The sequence below is a fragment of the Temnothorax longispinosus genome, chromosome 4 (genome assembly GCF_030848805.1).
Source record: "Temnothorax longispinosus isolate EJ_2023e chromosome 4, Tlon_JGU_v1, whole genome shotgun sequence".
NCBI classification, from domain to species: Eukaryota; Metazoa; Arthropoda; class Insecta; order Hymenoptera; family Formicidae; genus Temnothorax; species Temnothorax longispinosus.
Window position 1 is genome coordinate 17,018,590 of NC_092361.1, and position 15,758 is coordinate 17,034,347.

The following is a 15,758-nucleotide window of genomic DNA, read 5'->3' on the forward strand; positions in this document are numbered from 1 at the left end:
AACCGAAAAGTGTTGTTTATTTTATTACGTATTTTTCTTATATTTTTACACTTATTAACACATCTGTTTTATATTTATATTTTACATTTTAAAGTTTCTTATCTATCCTGTCTTCTATGACACACTTTGTAAATGTAATATAATTTTAACATCTTCTGTTTGTAACGTGGAAATCAGAAATTACAGTGCCTAAAATCAATACGAAGGGATAGCACAATAAGTATTGTCAAAGTATGGGTAACATCAATAGCTATAGAAAGATTAAAGTTTCATAGAAAATTTAAATATCTAGAGCTTAAATAGCATAGAATTATAATAGTATACCAATATTAAACAAAGATACAATTTTCTGTTCAATATTTGACAATTCTGTCTGGTATATTTTCTTTACTCCGCCTTTGAAAAACATTGTTGTATTTAAGGGTATAATTTCACTATGTCATCGTAATGTATGTGAATTTTTCAACTGGTGTATATACGTGTTGCATATCGATTTATAAAAATATTATTTCCCGAGGTATACCTATATTGCGAGGGATACGTTATAAAATTAATAATGAAGTTGCCAACTGCGAAGGGTGGAAATATGGTATATCTTATATACATCTATGAAGTTCGATCCACAGCAAAGCTATAGACTGTCGACTTTCGCCAGTCAGTCTGAAGATTTTGGTTCTTGCTATACTCTTATTTATCGGTTGTGATATCGCTTAAAGTATTTCTTTTTCACAATAATAATTTCATTTGTTTTTCAAGGCAATTACCTAATGTTCACAGTTACAGTTATTAGATTAATTAGAAAGCTTCATTGATTATAAATGTCATGTACAAATAACATTTGTAAATATAATTTAAAAAAATTGAAGAAATATCTATTGAACTTCTATAACAAAAACAGAAGCGTTTTTTAACTGTCAAAATTGCAAATTACTTTCAAAATATGTTTAATTAACAGCATTGTACGTTACACAAAGTTTGCAGTGAACAATTCCATGTATTGTGTGCTTCGCAGATGATATTAAAAAAGATCTTTTAAAAAATGCGCATACTTAAGTTGACTTTCATACTTTTAACGATATGTGGATGTTGGCGACCAGATTCTTGGTCATCATTGCATAAACGCTTAGCATACTACGTGTATGCAAGTATAATAGTTTTATTATTAAATACCTTTTTGCTCTCCCAATTGATGGATGTAATCCTAACAGTGGACAATGCTGACGATTTTTCCGATAATTTCTTTGTACTAATTTGCATGTTTATTTCTTGCTGTAAATCATTCATTATGCTCATAAATCGTAAAAACATTATTATGCTGGTCGACATATTGATGGAGAAACCGTGTAGACCGTCGAGATCGACTGAAATTAATATTCTCTATAAATTCGATAAAAGCATACAGTAAGTACTATCAAAACATCAATAATATTATAATATATTGTATTATTACTTAATATTAATAAAACTATTGAAATTTATTTTGTGTTTCTTTCTATATTTAAATTTTTTACGTATAAGAGATTTCTTTTTCTATTTAAATGCATAATAGATATAATTAATGTATGGTAAATAGAAACATGCAACAGGAGAACATGTTTACCTAAAAATAGAAAATTTTTTATTTAACCCATGAAGTCCTAAAAAACTCCGCGTTTTTCTGTTTGATTTGTATCTTGGATCCCCAAAAAAGTTACTCTTTTCGAAAATTTTGTAAGGGATTGAATGGAATATTTGAACAAAAGATATAATTCCTTATATTTCCTATTTTATAATAAATTTTTTTACTCTTAAATAACAAATGCGGTCTAAAAATTTTCATTATGACCGAATCCAAAATTAGAAGAATTTAAAACGCGTAAAATCCTTTTAAGACTTAATTGGTGAATAAAAATAAAGATATTAATAATAAAATTTATATGTTATAAAATCTAGAAAATTTATTCTACATTTGACAAACATTTTATAATTATTTTAGAATTAATACTTGGCGCTTCGTATGTTTGGGAACTGTAACATTATCATGTATCATGTTATCTTCTTTATCTATAAACTTCAGACATAGAAAATTAACATACAGAGCATGGTTACCATTTGACTACTCATCAACGTTACTGTTCTATCTGGCTTACGTTCATCAACTGATAAGTTTGACTGTCGCAGCATTCTTAAATGTTGGCTTCGATACTCTCATCTGTGGATTATTAGTACATGTTTGCTGCCAAATAGAGATCTTTACTTATCGTTTGAGAAAAATTGTATCTTATTCAGACGTTCTTCGCGATTGCGTACGTCATCATTACCATATTTTCAGGTTGAGCTTTACAATTTTGCCAATTTTACAAAATTTTATATAATAAGAATTATTATCCTATACTTCTTAACATAATATCGTTTATATCAAGAGTTAATTTTATTACAATATATTATTAAACAAACAAAATTGTTATATTCTAGACTTGTGTCTGTTATAAATACGAAATTTAGACTGATTATTACTATCCAATTTATAATGAGTACATTGGTGATATGCTTCAGCCTTTATCAAATAAGTAAAGCAACAACGAAAACCAAACATATTGAAATGACATTATATGTATCTTGTATGTTAACGCAAATCTTCTTCTATTGTTGGTATGGAAATGAATTAAAAATAAAGGTATGGTAATGGAGATTTAGTAGGTGTGATAGGTATATGTACTTTTAATTAAATGCTAAATCTATTAAGTCTATATTTGCAAAATTCTAACGGTACATACTATTAAAGCATTGTAATATATTATGTTACTGATACAAGGTATGAGTAATATAAATATATCTCGTTTCTTACACAAATGCTACGTTATGGATACATTTTACATATTTCAGTAGAGTCATCAAATAATTGACAATATTTTCGAAATGGAGTGGCTGACGTTGGACAAAAATAGAAAAAAGTCTTTAATGATAGTAATGAGGCGAACAATTGTACCTATTCAAATTACATGTGCTTATATTGTTCCCATGAATCTTAATACATTTATGGGTGTTAGTATAAATGTTATAAAGCAAATTTCGTCAAATTTTAATTTTAGATATATTTGAATATGTTCTCCATTTGAAAAGAATTATTTATAATATATTAATTTATTATATTATTAAAATATTTTAACAAATTTTATTAATTTTAATTAATTGATAATTTAATTTTAATTACTTAATAAATCAAAATTATGTTGTTGTTTATTAAATAAATTTGGAAAATACTAAAAATTTGGAATTATTGTTCGGAATAACATAAACAAATTTAGCACTATATGTAATTAATGTAAAAATGTAATGTATTTAATATTAATATTGACGAAGTCAACTAAATTTATTAATAATTGAACAAATTTAGATAAAGATTAAGATTGTCTGTTTACTAATTCTAGATACTTAAGACGTCTTATTCCACTTATAATTTACTGCAAAATATGCAGGTATGATTTTGTAAATGGTCAATGGAATTAAAGAGCTACTCATATCATAATATCATTAACTGTGAAAAGAGACAAGAAATGAAAAATATATATATACATATGTATATAAATATATTTGCAATTAATGTTAATAATTAGCATTAGTTACCTTCACTTAACTATCACATTTCACAAATCATGTTATAAAATAATTAAAAAATTATTAAAGAATGTGTTTTTATTCTATTGCATATTTTTCTCACTTTTTTACATTTATTAACATCTGTTTAATATCTGTATTTTACATTTTATACCTTCTTGTTTATCTTGCCTTCTATGACACTCTTCGTAAGCATGATATAATTTTAACATGTTGTGTTTGTAACGTGGGGATCAGAAATTGCGGTGTCTAAAATCAATACAAAGATAGAATCATATACCTACGGAAACTATTCCATAACACACAGAATGAGAAATAAAATAAGATTTTAAATTGAAGGGACGTAATATAATTGCATTATTACCTTTTTAAAATTTATGAAGAAAGATAAAACAGTCAACAGTATCTATACATATTCTTCTGTTTCTTATATGGCATTTTAACTAAAAATAATGTTGTCTTACAAATGTCAGCATTTTCAGAGACCTATAATATCGGTACGATACAGATATTTACAGGATTAATGATTCAAGTCCGATATTATGATAATAACATACTGCATTGACAATGCAATCTCAAAGGAAAAATTGTGCGATCCATAAACATTCCACGCTTGGCAGTTATTCAAAAAATGTCTTGTTCGTCGTTTCTCAGTTTATTATAAAGATGTCGAAAGCTTCAGAAATATTGTAGTAAATAAGATTTTGTGCAAGAAATATTCCAGCATTTCGCAAGCAGTTCTATTTGTGGTTTATTGATGTGCAAATAGTGTGCAAATATCGTGTGAAAAATTTAGCTAAATTAGAAAATATAAAGAAAGAGATATTATATAACGTGAAATAAAAAGATGCGTATCTTGCAACTGACTTTCAAGATTCTGACGATTGTTGGATGTTGGCGACCACAATCATGTTCATCATCTTGCTTGCGCATAGTTTACGACACGTATACGGTTCTTTTCGTTATATTATTGCACACTTTTCTGGTATCGCAGTTTTTGGACATTATTTGGAATGTTGACAATGCCGAAGATTTCACGGAAAATTTCTATGCCACGTTGGCATCGGTAGTTTCGTGCTCTAAAATGCTTAGTTTGTTAGTAAATCGGAAAAACATTAACATGTTAACCAACGTACTTCTTGAGGAACCGTATAAAACGTTGGAAGTCGACGAAATGAGAATTCGATATAAATTCGATAGACTTATATAGTAAGTTTTACTGCCTGACAATCTTTCTGGAATAAATTAAATATATAAATTTAGAAAAAGTTTATTGTACAACATTTTTATTTTACTTTTTGATATAAAAATTATAAATATTTAGTATTATATAATGTGTGATATCTAATTATTATACAAGTGCATACAGTACAATGTGTAAGTACAATTATTACAAATTACACTTTTTAATAATGTATTGTTAATAGAAGCTATATTAAACAAATTAGTGTAATTATCTCCACAGTCATTTTGCAGTATCAATACATTCCGCTATATTATTTTGGTGGAAACAACTGGCGTGTGTTTCACCGTAACGTCCTTGTTCACGGTGTTCAGAAAAAGAGATCTAACATATAGAGCATGGCTGCCGTATGACTATTGTTCGTCCACCATCGTATTTTGTCTCACGTACGCTCATCAACTTATTAGCCTATCGGTTGGATCACTCGTCAATGTGGCTTATGACAGTCTCATTTGTGGATTAATGGTGCACATTTGCTGCCAGTTTGAGATTTTAGAATGCCGATTGAGCAAAATATCAAATAATTTCAATACTCTTCGCGACTGTGTACGTCATCACGACGGTATATTAAAGTTAGTTTTATCTTATTATTTTGAAAATATCTTATACATTTAACTGAAAAAGGAAAAGTAACAGGGAGCACATATTATAATTAAAAAAACTTTTTTCTTATATATTTGCATACTCTTTTTTGATTCGAAGTATTTTGATATAACTTCTTTTTGCACATTGTTATATCTTTTATCTTCGACTTTAAATTTCTCTTGATTAATTTCGAAAAGGCGGTTACGTAATATGCATTTTATAGGTATGCACTCAAATTAAACAGTAAATTCAAAATGACTATCGCCATGCAATTTGTAGTGAGCACGTTGGTGGTATGTTCCAATTTGTATCAAATGACTAAATCAACAGCTTTAAATACGAGTTATCTTCCCTTACTATTGTACATGTTTTGCATGTTGACACAAATTTTCATTTATTGTTGGTACGGAAACGAAGTAAAGTTAAAGGTACGCATAATAAAGTTGTTGCGCATTTTTCAAATTAAAAAATACAGAATATATGTAATTTTGAATTAAAATTTACATATTTATGTAATAATACATTATTTTTGTAAGTAAGTTCCTTAAACCTGAAAGATTAACAACATTGTCTATGGTTTGAAATATAGAGCACTCAACTGCTCAACAACATTTTTGCGATGGATTGGATAACGATGGATAGAAATCTCAAAGAAGGTTTATTATTCATTATGACTCGTGCAGCAGTTCCAATAGAATTTACCAGCGCTTATGTTCTGTCTATGAATCTCGATTCTTTCGTTGGGGTTAGTAAAGAAATTAATTTGCAATTTCATAAATTATATATTTTATGATAATGTATGTATTTTACTGGTGCTATTAACAATAGATTTTTATTCTTGAATATTTTGTTTAGTTTTGGAAAGTAAGAAAATAAACAATTTATAAGAAAATTAGTTGGAAAATTATTGTGACGTATCAGTAAATATTGCGATAACAGTTATAATGTTTAACATAGTACTTGTATTAGACAAATGTAATAACAAATTGTAAAATAAAATACAAATTTTGTTTATATTTGTTACAGTTACTTAAGACGTCATATTCAGCTTACAACATTCTAAAACAAGTATAGGAGTTACGAGTATCAAGTACAAATAAAATTGAGATTACTAAAATGTTTTCCAATATATCATGTTGTTGTTGATAGTCATTAATATCTGTATTAGAAGTTTGGATCACAGCTATTAGTATTGCATCTGTGAACAAATAAACGGCAATTGCTTTAATGAGTTTATTATAATTATTTATTTCATGAATTCATATACAATGTATTAGTAAAAAGTAAAAATTTAAAAATATACATTTTTTTATATATAAAATAAATACCAAATAATTCTGTATACATGTATACATAGATGTAGAGAAGAGTGGGGTGCGAACACGAGGTAAACGCGAGCGATACTATTGTAGTAGGTATATTAGAGTAGTATAATATTCTCCCACATCTCGTACTCGTATCACTGAGCGAAGGTATATCGGACTATCGCTGGATGCGAGAAGTAGGAGAATATCACTATTTTAATATACTACAATAGTAATCGTTTGCGTTTACCCCGTGCTCGCAGTTACCCCACTTTTCCTTACACTTATATAAAATGTTTTTTCCTATATTATATATTTTCTCGAAGATCACGACTATTCAAATCAATACCAGAAACAGAATTGGACACTAGAATTTGAGGCAAACGGAAAAATACATATATATATATATGTACATATATTTGCAATTAATGTTAATAATTAGCATTAGTTACCTCTACTTAACTTACCATATTTCACAAATTACGTTAAAAGATAATAAAAAAATTATTGAAGAATGTTTTTTTTATTTTATTACATATTTTTCTTATTTTCTTACATTTATTAACATCTGTTTTATATATGTATTTTACATTTTATATTTTCTTGCTTATCTTGCCTTCTATGACACACTTCGTACGCATGATATAATTTTAACTTGTTGTGTTTGTAACGTAGGAATCAGAAATTGCAGTGTCTAAAATCAATACAAAGATAGGATCACATACCTACGGAAACTATTCCATAACACACAGAATAAGAAATAAAATAAGATTGTAAACTGAAGGGAAGTAATATAATTGCATTATTACCTTTTTAAAATTTATGAAGACGATAAAACAGTTAACAGTATCTATACATATTCTTCTGTTTCTTATATGGCATTTTAACTAAAAATAATATTGTCTTACAAATGTCAGCATTTTTAGAGACCTATAATATCGGTACGATACAGATATATTTATAGGATTAATGATTCAAGTCCGATATTATGATAATAACATACTACATTGACAATGCAATCTCTAAGGAAAAATTGTGCGATCCATAAACATTCCACGCTTGGTAGTCGTTCAAAAAATGTCTTGTTCGTCGTTTCTCAGTTTATTATAAAGATGTCAAAGCTTCAGAAATATTGTAGTAAATAATACTGCGTGCAAGAGATTTTTCAGCATTTCACAAGCAGTTCTATTTGTGTGGTTTATTGTGCAAATAGTGTGCAAATAGCGTGTGAAAAATTTAGATGAATTAGCAAATATAAAGAAAGAGATATTATAACGTGAAGTAAAAGATGCGTATTTTGCAACTAACTTTTAAGATTCTGACGATTGTTGGATGTTGGCGACCACAATCATGTTCATCATCTTGCTTGCGTATAGTTTACGATACGTATACGGTTTTTTTTGTTATATTATTGTACACTTTTCTGATATCACAATTTTTAGACATTATTTGGAATGTTGACAATGCCGAAGATTTCACGGAAAATTTCTATGCCACGTTGGCATCGGTAGTTTCGTGCTCTAAAATGCTTAGTTTGTTAGTAAATCGGAAAAACATTAACATGTTAACCAACGTACTTCTTGAGAAACCGTATAAAACGTTGGAGGTCGACGAAATGAGAATTCGATATAAATTCGACAGACTTATATAGTAAGTTTTACTGCCTGACAAGAGATTACTTTCTAGAATAAGTTAAATATATTTTAGAAAAAGCTTATTGTATAGATTTTCATTTTACTTTTTGATATAAAAATTAAAAATATTTAGTATTATATAATGTATGATGTCTAATTAATATACAAGTGCATACAGTGCAATGTGTAGGTAAGTTCAATTATTATAAATACACTTCTTAATAATGTATTGCTAAATATTATAATAGAAGCTGTATTAAACAAATGAGCGTAATTATCTCCACAGTCATTTTGCAGTATCAATACATTCTGCTATATGATTTTGGTGGAAACAACTTGCGTGTGTATCACTGTAACGTCCTTGTTTACGGTGTTCAGAAAAGGAGATCTAACGTATAGAGCATGGCTACCGTATGACTATTGTTCGTCCACCATCGTATTTTGTCTCACGTATGCTCATCAACTTATTAGTCTAACGGCTGGATCACTCGTCAACGTGGCCTGTGACAGTCTCATTTGTGGATTAATGGTGCACATTTGCTGCCAATTTGAGATTTTAGAATGCCGATTGAGCAAAATATCAAATAATTATAACACTCTTTGCGACTGTGTACGTCATCACGACAGTATATTAAAGTTAGTTTTATCTTATTATTCTGAAAATATCTTATACATTTAACTGAAAAAGAAAAAGCAACAGGGAGCACATATTATAATTAAAAAAAAACTTTTTTCTTATATATTTGCATACTCTTTTTTGATTCGAAGTATTTTGATATAACTTCTTTTTGCACACTGTTATATCTTTTATCTTCTACTTTAAATTTCTCTTAAAAGGGTCATCCCGTGTGACGGCTTCAAAAAATCGATTTTTTTTGCATAAATCTAATCTAGAGCATGCATAGAATATACTGGCAAAGTAATTTTCCGAAATTCGAAAACTATATGTGTAAATTTTTTATTTAAAAATATAGCGTCGATGGCGAGTTACATCATTGGAATGGCACCCATGTAAAAAAAAACAGACAAACAGTGCCCACGATTCCGGCAGACTTTATCAGAAATTAAAAAATTAAATTGCATTTTAATCTATAGGTGAATGGCTATCGTGGGAACTAGAATTTTTAAAAAATATTGAACCGTTTTTTGTCCGCATAAAAAAATAGTCGCAAAAAATCATGCTATTTTGAGTTATAATCTTTAAAAGCATGCAAAAAATTGAATTTTTAATATTTTCAAAAAATCCTAGTTCCTACGATAGCCATTCACCTATAGATTAAAATGCAATTTGATTTTTTGATTTCAGATAAACCAGTCTGCCGGAATCGTGGGCACCGTTTGTTTGCTTTTTTTTTACATGGGTGCCATTCCAGTGATGTAACTCGCCATTAACGCTATATTTTTAAATAAAAAAATTTACACATATAGTTTAAGATGTAATAAATATATAGTAAAAATTTGGAAACTCTGTATTTTTTCATTTCGCCGCAAAAAAATGCAAAAAAACCTTAAAAAAAACGGTCGTCACACGGGATGACCCCCTTAATTAATTTCGAAAAGGCGGTTACGTAATATGCATTTCATATGCAGGTATGCACTCAAATTAAACAGTAAATTCAAAATGACTATCGCCATGCAATTTGTAGTGAGCACGTTGGTGGTATGTTCCAACTTGTATCAAATGACTAAATCAACAGCTTTAAATGCGAGTTATCTTCCCTTACTATTGTACATGTCCTGCATGTTGACACAAATTTTCATCTATTGTTGGTACGGAAACGAAGTGAAGTTAAAGGTACGCATAATAAAGTTGTTGCGGATTTTTCAAATTAGAAAATACAAAATATATGTAATTTTGAATTAAAATTTACATATTTATGTAATAATACATTATTTTTGTAAATAAGTTCGTTAAACCTGAAATATTAACAACACTGTCTATGATTTGAAATATAGAGCTCTCAACTACTCAACAACATTTTCGCGATAGATTGGGTAACGATGGATAGAAATCTCAAAAAAGGTTTATTATTCATTATGACTCGTGCAACAGTTCCAATAGAATTTACCAGCGCTTATGTTCTGTCTATGAATCTCGATTCTTTCGTTGGGGTTAGTAAAGAAAGTAATTTGCAATTTCATAAATTATATATTTTATGATAATGCATGTATTTTACTGGTGCTATTGACAATAGATTTTTATTCTTGAATATTTTGTTTAGTTTTGGAAAGTAAAAAAGTAAACAATTTATAAGAAAATTAGTTGGAAAATTATTGTGACGTATCAGTAAATATTGCGATAACAGTTATAATGTTTAACAAAGTACTTGTATTAGACAAATGTAATAACAAATTGTAAAATAAAATACAAGTTTTGTTTATATTTGTTACAGTTACTTAAGACGTCATATTCAGCTTACAACATTCTAAAACAAGTATAGGAGTTACGAGTATCAAATACAAATAAAATTGAGATTACTAAAATGTTTTCCAATATATTATTTTGTTGTTGATAGTCATTAATATATGTATTAGAAGTTCGCATCACAGCTAGTATTGCATCTGTGAACAAATAAACGGCAATTGCTTATAATGAGTTTATTATAATTATTTGTTTCACGAAATTACATACAATGTATTAGTAAAAAGTAAAAATTTAAAAATAGACGTTTTTTAATATATAAAATAAATAGCAAATAATGCTGTATACATGTATACATGCATGTAAAGGAGAGTGGGTTGCGAACACGAAGTAAACGCGAACGATACTATTGTAGTATATTAGAGTAATATAATATTCTCCCACTTCTCGTACCACTGAGCGTAGGTGTATCGGACTATCACTGGGTGCGAGAAGTGGAAGAATATCACTACTCTAATGTACTACAATAGTAATCGTTTGCGTTTACACCGTGTTCGCAGTTACCCCATACTCTCCCCTACATTTATATAAAAGGTTTTTTTTATATTTTATATTTTCTCGAAGATTACGACTGTACAAATCAATACCAGAAATAGAATTGGACACTAGAATTTGAGGCAAACGGCAAGAACATAGTGCTAGCGACACTGATAAATATTTACTAAGTAAATTGGTGGGTTACTTAATATATTATGATTCTATAAAGGTAAAACGCAATCCATAATTTATTAAGTTTCTATATACGACTTTCTTATCGTTTTCTTATATTTTCCCCGCTGTATTTAGATATATCGTTATATTACATGGTTGTGCCGTAAATGTATAGCGTTTGCATTTGAAAATGATTGTCTATGCAAACCGCTTCAAGAAAGAGAACGATATTGCGAGTTTGGTATTACGATAATTATATAGCTACCGAATATGGAGGGGAAACTAGAAAACAGTAGGGTTCATATAGTCAGAAAGTCATATGGTCATATCATGCGGCTATAGACATTCTGAGGTTTGTCGCATGGAATTACGCAAGTTGGTTCACGGTGCTATTGATAGAAAGAATGACTTTCATATTTTACACATATGAAGAAACTCTGAATTTTTTAATCCTCGTATTTACTATTACATGGGTAGATTGTGGCTTGATACTGAAAAATTGATTATATTTATATACGACATACGTGAAATCTTCTTTGTATCATATTACTTATATTACACAAATATCTATGTCGAAAAAGCGTGCTACATATAATAATCAATCAACAGTTAATATATTTTGTGAGGACAGCTTAATTTATTAGCATTTACATTTAATATTATTATTAATTAATAAAGAAACGTTAATATATTTTGTCATACAATTTACATAAATTACAATAACAGAAATAATTTAATATAACGTTATTAACGTTTTGATATTTTCGAGAGTGAGATTAAGAACACGAGAAACATGCAAGTTCTTGAATTAACATTAAAAATACTTATGGTTGTGGGATGTTGGCCACCGAATTCTTGGACATCACTGTGCAAACGTACTGTGTATAACATATATTCGGCTCTTTTAATATCGTTGCTGTTCACCTTTCTGCTGTCTCAACTTATGGATATCATTCTGAACGTCGACAATACCGACGACTTTACTGATACTTTCTACGTCATGCTTGCCATGGTCATTTCTTGTTGTAAAATGATCGGTCTTTTGGTAAATCGCAAAAATATAAAAATATTAACCAATATTCTTACCCAGAAACCATTCATCCCATTGGAGGCTGACGAAATAGAAATTCGCCACAAATTCGACAAAACAATACAGTAAGTATAAAAAAACTCTTTCTCTCTTTCTCTCTCTCTATTTTTAAAAACGCAAAAATATTTCAACTTTTTAAGATTAATTAAATTGTACAAAACAACAGTACAAAGAAAAATGTTCTTAATAAACCGCTTAGTCATTATATAGAAACAACACTCTATGGTACACAATTTTGATCGAATCGACGAGTGCATGCATTGTGTTGACATCATTATTCACAAATTTTCGGAAAAGAAATTTAACATACAGAGAATGGACACCGCATAACTACACATCCGAGGTGTTATTTTGTGTCATGTACACTCGACAGTTAATATGCTCGACTGTCGGCTCCATAGTGAACATAGCATGCGATAGTTTGATTTGTGGATTATTATTGCACGTATGCTGTCAGATCGAAATACTGGAGTGCCGGCTGAAAAAAATCTCCCTCGGCCAAAACAATCTGCGTGAATGTGTACGTCAGCACGACTGTATATTTAAGTTAGTTTCTTTAATAATTCTGCAGATTGTGAATTGGTGAAAAAATATTTGAAAAATTAAAAATCAGTTGTACGTAGCGCTTCTTTGAATAATTTTGCTATTGAATGTTAACAAGAGCTCAATATTAATTATTTTTATATTTAAAATGTATATATAATTATTTTAAAAAATATCTTTGAAATAAAAATATATGTAAGAGTTTTCAAGTTAATATGTTTTCTCTAAAATATATTTACTTTGTAGATTTGCATTAATGGTGAACGAAAAATTCAAAATTATTATAGCCATTCAATTTGTGGTGAGTACGCTGGTGGTGTGCTCCAACTTATATCAATTGGCGAAGATGACGTTGAGTGCCCAATGCTTTCCATTGATATTATACACATGCTCCATGCTGACACAGATTCTTATCTATTGCTGGTATGGAAACGAAGTGAAGCTAAAGGTGCGAATTATGTGAATATTTCGTAAAACTTGAACATATATCATATAATTTATTAAAAACTTACGCGATATTAACTACTCACCTAAAATTGTTAGTTTATTACAAGTAACTGTAACAAACTTAATAATACTCTGATATAATCGAAATAAGAAAACGTTAGTTATAATTTCTTCTTGAGGCTCTTGTATAATGTTTTAATTCATGTGCGTGTTATATTTTTTACAGAGTGTTCAACTCGCCGCTAATATCTTTGGAATGGGTTGGTTGACAATGAAGCAAAGCAGAAAACAGAATTTATTAATAATTATGATTCGTTCATTAACACCAATTGAATTTTCTAGCGCGTACATTCTCACAATGAATCTCGATTCTTTTGTAGGCGTGAGTATAACAAGTCACTAAATAATTAATAATTAATTAACAAAGATATTTATTTGAAAAATAGTGAACACTGATTTTTATAATCTGCACATTGAAAAATTTATGATACACCACGTAACAACGTTTGATTTATATTTCTTAAATTATATATATGTTATTTTATCATAAGAATTGTATTCTTTCTATATAAGAATTAATTTTTATGAAGCTTTTTGGAGATTATAGTAACTATGTATTACATATAATCTATTATTTGGCAATACCTATTATTTAATATTTTGCGAAATTAGCAATCACAAAATAAATTTAAAAACGATTTCGTTGTTACAGTTACTTAAAACATCATATTCGGCTTATAATATACTACAACAAACGCAAACAAAGTAATTCGAATGGAAGGTAGTATAGAAGCTAGAGAACCGTATTTTCTAATTAAACTACCTGTGTAATTAATGCTAATTATTTAAGTTTCTTGTTATTTATTATATAGTGTTAACAAATAAATGAATAATAAATGACTTATACAAGCGTTTTTCTTTTTTTATTACTTAGTAATTTGCAATTTTTATATAGAATTTTTTGTAAATCAACAGTGTTATAAAAGCTGAGAAAGTCTTATTTATTTAAAACAATTTTTTCAAAAGTATTTGATTTGAGAAGTTTTCGATTCAATTTCGACACTTTTTCTTCACTCTATATAGGGTTTCAAGACTCATGGGACTTAACGGGTTTCTTAACAAAAATTTGGTGAGACCTATTATCCCTTAAAGTTTGTTCTATGAATCCCCAAATATTCTTTATATACAGGATGTATCAGACTAATTTTTCCGTAAACGTAAACCGAGGTGACAGGAAATTGGAGAGAAATGTTAAGCCCCAAATCCTATCTAAAAAATCGAACAAGTGTTTCCGTTTTTTCTGGAACTGACCGGAAGTAGTGGAGATTAAAGCAAACTTTGAAATCTTAAATGGGAACATAGTTGTAAGTATATCGTCGAATAGAGCTTGTGAAAAAAAAAACTCTTTTTATTTGTATTTTTTATTTATTTCGTACATAATCGCAGTATCTCCAACCATTAAAAAGAAACGACTGGAAAATTGAAAGGTGACAATGTCGAAATTATAATACAAAATTTAGGATCCGAAAGAAGAGACATCTTTTATTAGAGGGGTTTAACGCGATAGATGGGGTAATGATGGACAGAAACCTCAAAGGAAGTTTATTGATAATTATGACTCGTTCAGGAATACTAATAAAATTTATCAGCGGTTATGTTCTGTCAATGAATCTCGATTCTTTTGTTGGGGTTAGTAAAAAAAATAATTTGTAGTTTTATAATTTATATATTTTACAATAATATATGTATTTTATGGGCGCAATTGACAATAGATTTTTATTCTTGACTATTTTGTTTAGTTTTGGAAAGTAAAGAAATAAACAATTTATAAAAAAATTGTTTGGAAAATTATTGTGACGTAAATATTGCGATAATAGTAACGTTAAATAAAGTACCTATATTAGATAAATGTAATAAGAATTGAAAAATGAAACACAAACTCTGTATATATTTGTTGCAGTTACTTAAAACGTCATATTCAGCTTATAACATACTTATAAAACAAGTATAGGAGTTATGAATATAAAGTATAAATAAAATTGAGATTACTAAAATGTTTTCCAATATATCAACTTGTTGTTGATAGTTATTTATAGCTGTAGAAGTTTGCATCACAGTTAGTATTACATCTGTGAACAAATAAACGGCAACTGCATATAATGCGTCTTATTATAATTATTTATTTAATAAATTCTTATTAGGAAAAAATAAAAATTTAAAAAGGCGTTTTAATAAATATAAT

At 28.4% G+C, this 15,758-nt stretch overlaps 4 protein-coding genes across 12 annotated transcripts; all 4 read left to right on the top strand.

Moving 5' to 3' along the window:
• The first annotated feature begins 41 nt into the window (after positions 1 to 41).
• LOC139811325 (odorant receptor 4-like) lies at positions 42 to 3,676 on the top strand. 5 transcript variants are annotated; one of them, XM_071775545.1, is made up of 6 exons: positions 42 to 715; positions 975 to 1,401; positions 1,976 to 2,311; positions 2,455 to 2,656; positions 2,869 to 3,024; positions 3,411 to 3,676. In XM_071775545.1, exons 2-6 carry the CDS (start codon positions 1,040 to 1,042, stop codon positions 3,462 to 3,464), a joined length of 1,110 nt encoding a protein of 369 aa, XP_071631646.1. In that variant the 5' UTR covers positions 42 to 715; positions 975 to 1,039; the 3' UTR covers positions 3,465 to 3,676. The 5 variants fall into 5 exon arrangements, with proteins under 5 accessions (XP_071631646.1, XP_071631647.1, XP_071631648.1 ...); XM_071775546.1 differs by having other exon boundaries at positions 1,013 to 1,401; XM_071775547.1 differs by having other exon boundaries at positions 42 to 697; positions 1,013 to 1,401.
• Positions 3,677 to 3,827: 151 nt separating this feature from the next.
• On the top strand, positions 3,828 to 6,590 carry LOC139811327 (odorant receptor 46a-like). 2 transcript variants are annotated; one of them, XM_071775554.1, is made up of 5 exons: positions 3,828 to 4,806; positions 5,074 to 5,412; positions 5,649 to 5,853; positions 6,015 to 6,170; positions 6,452 to 6,590. In XM_071775554.1, exons 1-5 carry the CDS (start codon positions 4,445 to 4,447, stop codon positions 6,497 to 6,499), a joined length of 1,110 nt encoding a protein of 369 aa, XP_071631655.1. In that variant the 5' UTR covers positions 3,828 to 4,444; the 3' UTR covers positions 6,500 to 6,590. The 2 variants fall into 2 exon arrangements, with proteins under 2 accessions (XP_071631655.1, XP_071631656.1); XM_071775555.1 differs by having other exon boundaries at positions 5,074 to 5,226.
• A 1,373-nt stretch (positions 6,591 to 7,963) lies between these two features.
• On the top strand, positions 7,964 to 10,926 carry LOC139811324 (odorant receptor 46a-like). Of its 3 annotated transcripts, XM_071775543.1 has the most exons (6): positions 7,964 to 8,099; positions 8,172 to 8,379; positions 8,661 to 8,999; positions 9,954 to 10,158; positions 10,320 to 10,475; positions 10,757 to 10,926. In XM_071775543.1, the coding sequence occupies exons 1-6, from the start codon at positions 8,018 to 8,020 to the stop codon at positions 10,802 to 10,804; spliced, it is 1,038 nt and encodes a 345-aa protein (XP_071631644.1). In that variant the 5' UTR covers positions 7,964 to 8,017; the 3' UTR covers positions 10,805 to 10,926. The 3 variants fall into 3 exon arrangements, with proteins under 3 accessions (XP_071631644.1, XP_071631643.1, XP_071631645.1); XM_071775542.1 differs by having other exon boundaries at positions 8,018 to 8,379; XM_071775544.1 differs by having other exon boundaries at positions 8,018 to 8,379; positions 8,661 to 8,813.
• Positions 10,927 to 11,295: 369 nt separating this feature from the next.
• On the top strand, positions 11,296 to 14,424 carry LOC139811315 (odorant receptor 46a-like). Of its 2 annotated transcripts, none has more exons than XM_071775527.1 (6): positions 11,296 to 12,591; positions 12,737 to 13,072; positions 13,316 to 13,517; positions 13,743 to 13,776; positions 13,859 to 13,898; positions 14,229 to 14,329. In XM_071775527.1, the coding sequence occupies exons 1-5, from the start codon at positions 12,230 to 12,232 to the stop codon at positions 13,876 to 13,878; spliced, it is 954 nt and encodes a 317-aa protein (XP_071631628.1). In that variant the 5' UTR covers positions 11,296 to 12,229; the 3' UTR covers positions 13,879 to 13,898; positions 14,229 to 14,329. The 2 variants fall into 2 exon arrangements, with proteins under 2 accessions (XP_071631628.1, XP_071631627.1); XM_071775526.1 differs by having other exon boundaries at positions 11,314 to 12,057; positions 12,163 to 12,591; positions 13,743 to 13,898; positions 14,229 to 14,424.
• The last annotated feature ends 1,334 nt before the right edge of the window (positions 14,425 to 15,758 follow it).

Bases quoted from the DNA above. Each gene is read 5' to 3' on its own strand.
- LOC139811325 (XM_071775545.1), top strand. From the start codon at position 1,040: ATGCGCATACTTAAGTTGACTTTCATACTTTTAACGATATGTGGATGT. The intron at 1,402-1,975 runs GTAAGTACTATC...TAATTATTTTAG, and splicing joins AAATTCGATAAAAGCATACA to AATTAATACTTGGCGCTTCG. The intron at 2,657-2,868 runs GTATGGTAATGG...ATATTTCAGTAG, and splicing joins GAAATGAATTAAAAATAAAG to AGTCATCAAATAATTGACAA.
- LOC139811327 (XM_071775554.1), top strand. From the start codon at position 4,445: ATGCGTATCTTGCAACTGACTTTCAAGATTCTGACGATTGTTGGATGT. The intron at 5,854-6,014 runs GTACGCATAATA...TTTGAAATATAG, and splicing joins GAAACGAAGTAAAGTTAAAG to AGCACTCAACTGCTCAACAA. The intron at 6,171-6,451 runs GTTAGTAAAGAA...TATTTGTTACAG, and splicing joins ATCTCGATTCTTTCGTTGGG to TTACTTAAGACGTCATATTC.
- LOC139811324 (XM_071775542.1), top strand. From the start codon at position 8,018: ATGCGTATTTTGCAACTAACTTTTAAGATTCTGACGATTGTTGGATGT. The intron at 10,159-10,319 runs GTACGCATAATA...TTTGAAATATAG, and splicing joins GAAACGAAGTGAAGTTAAAG to AGCTCTCAACTACTCAACAA. The intron at 10,476-10,756 runs GTTAGTAAAGAA...TATTTGTTACAG, and splicing joins ATCTCGATTCTTTCGTTGGG to TTACTTAAGACGTCATATTC.
- LOC139811315 (XM_071775526.1), top strand. From the start codon at position 12,230: ATGCAAGTTCTTGAATTAACATTAAAAATACTTATGGTTGTGGGATGT. The intron at 12,592-12,736 runs GTAAGTATAAAA...GTCATTATATAG, and splicing joins AAATTCGACAAAACAATACA to AAACAACACTCTATGGTACA. The intron at 13,518-13,742 runs GTGCGAATTATG...TATTTTTTACAG, and splicing joins GAAACGAAGTGAAGCTAAAG to AGTGTTCAACTCGCCGCTAA.